The following is a 7,030-nucleotide window of genomic DNA, read 5'->3' on the forward strand; positions in this document are numbered from 1 at the left end:
GAACCTCTTGACCTTTCAAATATTTCATTGGCTCCTTATACTTTTCCTTAAATATATATACATTTAGATTAATTATTTTTTATTTTTCTAATATTATCATTCTAATATTACCATTAGATTAATTATATCTAATAAACGACGCATTTAAAGAGTACTAAAAATAAATTTAAGTCCATAGCATCGTAATGTGAAATGTCCAATTAGCTAGCTTGATCCTGTATCATATACCATTCTAGATAGCTCATCCGAATTAATTCAAGCAGAGTAGACATATATACATGTGTTTTTCAGCCTTATATCTTTAACTAATATGAGCATTTCCAATGTTAATTCTAAATTTATTTTATTTTAAGTTTTATAAAAATGTTTATAAAATTATATGTTATAAATAATAATTTAAAATTAAAAAATAAAATTTATTTTTTTAATATTTAGTATTAATTCTATTAATTTTTTATATTATTTTAAATTATTTCATCAATATAATTATATAAGTAACAAAATTTTATTAATTTTTTATTAAAGTGATATTATATTTTTAAAATGATATCAGTTTTATTTGATAAATCAATTTCAATATATATTTTAATTCTAAATCAATTTATTTCTTAAAAATATCAACAATAATATTCTAAAAATACTCTAAGTAATATTTGGCACCTTTAGACTTAATTTGGTAAAATTTTTTAAAAATGTGTTTGTGCTTTTTAAAAGCTCAAACTCTTTATTTTGTGTTTGGTAAATCAAAAAGACTATGTGTTTGTGTTTGCAGCTTCTAAAAGATCAGGGTATTTTTAAAAGCACTTAAGATAAAGCTTTTTAAAGTTGACTTATACTTTTCAAAATTTAAAAGTCTAATATAACCTCATATATTAACTAATTTTTAAATTTAATACTTGTATTTATGTCTATTATAGTATTTTTAAATTTTAAAAATTATTTTACCAAATGTAATTGATGTTGCCTGTATTTATTAAAAAATATTTTGATTTGATTTACCAAACATAAATACTACAACTTTTAAAAAATTATCTTTAAAAAATTAATTTTTATAAATTATTGTTAAAACTTTACCAAATTAAGTCTTAATCCATTGCCTTGGAAGTAAGGTTAGGTAGTCTAAATAAAGTGTTTTAATTTCTTCTCATTGTGCAAGTCCTAGGTTTATATATATACATCATTTAATTTTTACATAATGTGATATTAAGAATCAAATCTATGTTTTTTTTTTTAAGTTAGAAATGAGATTCGAATTCAAAATTGATATAGTCCATTTATTTTTATTTAAAAATTTTGAGTTTAAATTCCACTTTTAATTAAAAAAAATTAAATCTATGTTTCAAAGCCTTAAATATTCTTAGATGTGTTTTTTTTTAATCCATGAAAGATATAGTAAATCAGAATTCATAGTTATATATAAGTACGTGGTTATTAAATTATATGCTATGTAACACATCAAATTTATTGAACGGTGCCAATTGCCAAATAAATACGAGGGAATTAAAGAAGAAGTGCGTATGATGAGGTTATTACGGAACACGTGTAAGCATGAACGTAATTAAGGGAACTCGTCAACGCAATATATTGAGCTTCCTAAGCTTTTTGATATAAATACATATATTGGCGTGTTCATCTCATGGATCGGAAGTCATGATGCATGTAAGATTTTTGGAATCGAGTATATCAAATAGCGAGCTAGCTGGTAAGGACCGCCACAATGAATTTACTACTAAAAATGATTTTAGATGATGTCCATATCGTTATCAGTATCAATCGCTATAAAGATTACAGATAGATGAAGCACATACATACAAATATACAATGCAAAGCCATTTAATAATGAAAACAAATTAAAGCATGCAGAGAATTATAGATAAATATAGATAGGAGAATAAACAAATAAATAGTAGTAGATTAATTTAAGGGGGATAATGTGGGTCACGTGCCATGCCGCTGCCACCTGTAGTGGGGCGTGCAAGTGCAGCCACGGGAGCTCCACCACCGCTCCACTCTACTTGTCTAATGTCTGACATTATTACAGCGACAAACAGGAACCACACTACCATTAGTTACAACCAAAACCAAGAACGGAATTGAACCCATCCTATGATTTTGATGATTATGCTAATAAATGTTGGTTTATCTATCACGTGCCTTTAGGATATATGTTAAAATTATAAAACAATTTTTTTTTTAAAAAACATAAAAGTTTAAGTTTTTAATATATTTATTTTATATTTATTAAATAAAAATATTTAAAATTTTTTACTAATAATAAATTTATTACATGTCATAAATTCATAAATATTTTAATAATATTTTTTAAAAATATTTATTTTTTTTATTTTTATACATTCAAAGAGTCAAAAAATTTATTTTAATCTTTTTAAGAATTCAAAATTTGTCTTTTTATAAATTAAAAAGTTTTATTAAAAATAAAAAATTTAAATTTTCAATATATTTATTTTATATTTATTAAGAGAAAAATATTAAAATTTTTATTAATAATAATCTTATCATATATTTTTAAAATATATATTAGTTAAATCTTTTTTTAAAATATTATTCTTTAACTAATTTCTTATTTTATTTAAGTGGTTTTTGGACGAGTAGATTACTAAAAAATAATGAAGTTACTAATTTTTTATCGATTAATATTAGTTAATTTTTTAGAATTTATTTTTTAACTTACATTATTGATATTTAAATAAATATTTAAAATTACATATTAAAAGAATATTGTCCAAAATCAGGTTAAAAAGAATATTCGAAAATAAAATAAAATATCCAAACCTAATTATGATCTTCTTAAAAAAACTATGAGAGATGAGAAATATATATTTGTAATTCAAATCATATCTTAATAAATCGTGAGGGAAAAAAAAGTAAAAAAATAATAATATTAAGATAAAAAATGATTAATAATTTAATATTAGTTATAAAAAAAATTGACTCAATGCAATATACTTTCTCGTTTATGTAAAAAACTTGAATAATATGATCTTAAAACTTTGAGGATAGCAAAGATTGTACACACAACTCTAGATTAAAAAAAAAAAAACATATTTATCCACTAAATGGTAGATTGAATTGCAAAAATAAGAGTAATTAGTGGATTGCATAGAGGGCATTAAATAGGAAAGCGTGTTATGGCGCGTGGGGTGGTGATGTTACCATAATTTGATGAAAAAACCCGCCCACAATTCCCCATGAACATGTCCTTTGTATCCTTTTTGCATCATCATCTGTTTCTCAAAGTAGTTAACATTGCCATTAACTTGCCTTTCCAAACCCCAAACACCGCACGCAAAACCACCACCACCTCCTTCCAACCATAACCATTTCTCTTTCTCTTTCTCTTTCTCTTTCTGCAACCAACTTTACCCTTCACTCTCCTCACTTACAGAGAGAGAATGGGAGATCATATGTACAACTATGACAAGAATCTGTCATCGTCCTCTTCTTCACAGGACGAAATCTCTCTTTTCCTGCGTCAGATTCTGCTGCGTTCCTCACAACCTCACCAAGATTCACCACCACCGCCACAACAACAACAACAACTCCCTTCTTCTTCTTCCTCTTCTTGTTTCCCATCAACCTCACAGCTTCAAGATGGGAAGATCTCAGCTCTTGGTTCCACCCGTGCTGGTTTTCTCTCTGCCTCCTCCATGAAGGGGCACGGAGGTAATTCTGCACCAAATGTCTCTTCTTCTTCCGTAGGACTCAGTGCGAACGATACTGATGACTATGATTGCGAAAGTGAGGTATATATAATTATATATCACTCTCTCTCTTTTAGCCTTTCTAATTGTTTCATGTTCTAAAGGTAATGTTGTAAGAGAAAAAGGTAGCTGCCAGATTTTTCATACTATGGTTCTATGCAAAATAAAATAATATATCATGAAACTGACACATTAGGTTTACTCAATGTCTTGGAGTGTAACATACAATCATACATAACATAATAACTTAATGTTATCTAGTTCTCTGGTTCTTAGCTTGTTTATAGTCTGGATCTTTGTGGAACTTTTTGATTTAGGGTTAAATTTCTTGCTAGGATTTGAGGTAAGAAACAGCTGCACCTTTTTCTGTACTTACTTTTGAAACACAATTGGTTGGGAATTTCTAAATGTAGGAGGGTGTTGAGGCCTTGGCAGAAGATGTTCCAGCAAAGCCTGTACCTTCTAGGAGTTCATCAAAGAGGAGCAGAGCAGCAGAAGTTCATAATTTGTCAGAAAAGGTTTTTCTGAATTCCTACCGTGGCTTTCTGTGGTACTTGGTTTTGATTTCATTCAAACTTATGGTAGTTTTCCTTGTTGAGCAGAGAAGGAGGAGTAGGATCAATGAAAAGATGAAGGCCTTGCAAAATCTAATTCCAAATTCTAACAAGGTAACTCTAGAGTTTCTTTCATCCTTTGGTTTTAAATGGTGCACTTCATGATCCTTTCTTCAATTTTGTTTTATGCATGTTGCAGACTGATAAGGCTTCAATGCTGGATGAGGCTATTGAATATCTTAAACAGCTTCAGCTCCAAGTACAGGTCTGTGTCACTTTTACATCTTGCATTATTGTTGTATGTGGCTGGCCGAATTTGCCCCAAGCTGTTGATTCTTGAGTTTGGATATACTAGTCGTTTGTGATAATTGTATGATTTTGTAAACACATTCCCATTGTTTTAAATGGACAGCATTACCTCATTGAAGAGAGAAAACAACAGGAAATTAAGAAATGAATGGTAAGAAGAAAAAAAGCTTAGATATGATAGTAATGATCCAGATAGCGTTATTAAGGAATGCTTATTATTGAATACCTCGTCGTTCAATATTCTAATACAATTTCCATATATTGCTTCCCATCCTTATAGGATAAATTATCACTCTCAAATGACTCACAGCAAAAATCATAATAGTAGTGCCGTTCAAATTGAAATATTACTAAAGAGGTCCTTAGTAGAAATCCTTTCATAACCAATGATAAACAAGTTGTATAATAGGAGAATTAGCAGAATCAAGGATCACGTGTGAAGTTTAATATTTGTCTTCAACCTATTAGGCAACTAGGAGTGCAGTTGCCTATTGCAGAGAATAAGTTTGATCTTATTGTTGACTTAGTATTTACAATTGAGTACAGTAACTATCAATGGGAAGCCTGTAGCTGCTCAGAGAGTCAGAGTAAAAGGAAATATTCAATCAAAATTGTCATAACATTAATTGATAACCTAACCTTCATTAGTTTCATTATGAAAAAGCAGGGTGGTATAGGCAATATATTTTGGCATAATTTTGCTTACAATTAATAACATTATAGCAGAAATTCATGTGGGGCTTCTTGTGATGAAGAACTCAAAGCTTATGCTTACTTAGATTATATATTATATCCAATGGCCATAGAAATGGCTTTCAAGAAAGATTTATTCTAAACTGTAGGGGAAGTTTATGATAATATTTCAGATGCTATCGATGAGAAATGGATTGAGTTTGCACCCTATGAGCTTTCCCGAAGGATTGCAGCCTCTACAGTTCTCAAGAATGAGTATGGAGTTTAGTGAAGAAAACAGGGCCATCCCTGTAAACATGACAGAAAGTCTGCCTCTGCACCAAGGCAACCCCTTGCCCTACGCATCCCTACCTAACAAACCAACCATGCCAAATCAGCCATCAGTGACTTACCCTTCATATCTTAACAACTCAGAAGCGCCTTTTGGGCTGGAACCGCCAATCCTAGCACATATAAAACACCTTCAACCAGGAAGATTTTCTGAGGTAAGCTCAACAATGTGGAATGAATGTCACATCTTGCTAAAACTATAGTTCTAGTCATTGTTACATGTTCTCTTTTGAAATGTAAAAACAGGCGCATAGGGAAGACACACTGCAGCAGCAGCAATCAAATGCAAGCCATTCAGATACCGATCCATTAGGTGGTTCTCAAGGTGTGTGCACTTATGTTTCATCCAATATAATGAAGTTATATATGCAGTTTAACTATTCAATTATGATTTTATAAGAACCTCACGGTCCCTAAACTTTCCACCCCCCTTAAATTCCAGCTGTAAAAGAGTTGGAGACAGGAACCATGCCCACAACATCACTCTCCTTTGACCTGCAAACATGTGAACCTAAGGACAACAACCCTTTGCAAATTTGCATTGCTGGAAGAGATCAATCATCATCAGTGATCATTAGAAATAGTTAACCCACGTTATTCTTGCATCACAAGTAACATAGTTAAGTAGGTAATTAGTACATGATGCCATTAAGAAACTATATTCAATATATATACCTTGATCACCTTCATGCATGGAATGCAGCATGTTCTGAAAAGTTTTCATCAGTGCAGACGGAAATGGTGCTTGAAATGATAACAGGAAGACAAGGGATTTGAAGCTTTTGCAAAGCTTCCTATACTTATTTTTGTATTTTAGTTTCCTCAGGAAATCAGGATCATACCTTGAGTATTCTATGGTGTTATCTACACGCGTCTTTTCCTAATTACATATGAGAGTAGAATATCTCTCCAGTTAAATTATGTATTCATGATGCTAGGAGAGAGAAAATTGCCAATTGTTGTACACTTGCACGTGGTATATTATCTTGTTAATTATATTGTTATATTAATTATGAAATATTCATTATGATGATTTTTTATGCTTAAAGATAATACTAATCACCTGTTTTTTCAACTTCTAAAGTTGGTGTGTCATTCTGAAAATTAGTCTGTTAATTTATAAGAGTCTTTACTTAGGCATTTATTCAAATAAAGATACCAAAAAACACATAACGATATTTTGTTTAAGGCTGGTTCTACTATGTGGAAAGAATAATGTGGTTCTTTAAGGACCTGGGAGGTTTTATAAAATAAAAAAGTTGTAGGGGTTGATTTATAAATGAAGATAAGTTGAGAAAAATTTGGGTTGCTTAACTCAAAAAAGATGAAAATGAAATTTTGGGTTTTCGAATCGCTAGAACAGTGCCTTCCTGTTTTCCGTTCCTTCTTTTCGCTAGTTCTCCCATACTCTAATATTATGTT

The 7,030-nt window shown here is 30.1% G+C and overlaps 1 protein-coding gene across 2 annotated transcripts; it reads left to right on the forward strand.

The window, feature by feature from the left end:
* The first annotated feature begins 3,157 nt into the window (after nucleotides 1-3,157).
* Nucleotides 3,158-6,641, forward strand: LOC107642766 (uncharacterized). 2 transcript variants are annotated; one of them, XM_016346238.3, is made up of 7 exons: nucleotides 3,158-3,764; nucleotides 4,136-4,240; nucleotides 4,325-4,390; nucleotides 4,476-4,541; nucleotides 5,452-5,763; nucleotides 5,855-5,933; nucleotides 6,051-6,641. In XM_016346238.3, the coding sequence occupies exons 1-7, from the start codon at nucleotides 3,414-3,416 to the stop codon at nucleotides 6,194-6,196; spliced, it is 1,125 nt and encodes a 374-aa protein (XP_016201724.1). In that variant the 5' UTR covers nucleotides 3,158-3,413; the 3' UTR covers nucleotides 6,197-6,641. The 2 variants fall into 2 exon arrangements, with proteins under 2 accessions (XP_016201724.1, XP_016201723.1); XM_016346237.3 differs by having other exon boundaries at nucleotides 3,193-3,764; nucleotides 5,428-5,763.
* The last annotated feature ends 389 nt before the right edge of the window (nucleotides 6,642-7,030 follow it).

This window comes from Arachis ipaensis, chromosome B5 (genome assembly GCF_059453495.1).
Source record: "Arachis ipaensis isolate K30076 ecotype BB chromosome B5, ASM5945349v1, whole genome shotgun sequence".
In the NCBI taxonomy this organism is placed as follows: domain Eukaryota; kingdom Viridiplantae; phylum Streptophyta; class Magnoliopsida; order Fabales; family Fabaceae; genus Arachis; species Arachis ipaensis.

What these genes read in the sequence shown, in the direction of transcription:
- LOC107642766 (XM_016346237.3), top strand. Translation starts at nt 3,414, where the DNA reads ATGGGAGATCATATGTACAACTATGACAAGAATCTGTCATCGTCCTCT. An exon ending in AGCTTCAGCTCCAAGTACAG is followed by an intron (nt 4,542 to 5,427) that starts GTCTGTGTCACT and finishes TCTAAACTGTAG; the next exon opens with GGGAAGTTTATGATAATATT. An exon ending in TCCATTAGGTGGTTCTCAAG is followed by an intron (nt 5,934 to 6,050) that starts GTGTGTGCACTT and finishes CTTAAATTCCAG; the next exon opens with CTGTAAAAGAGTTGGAGACA.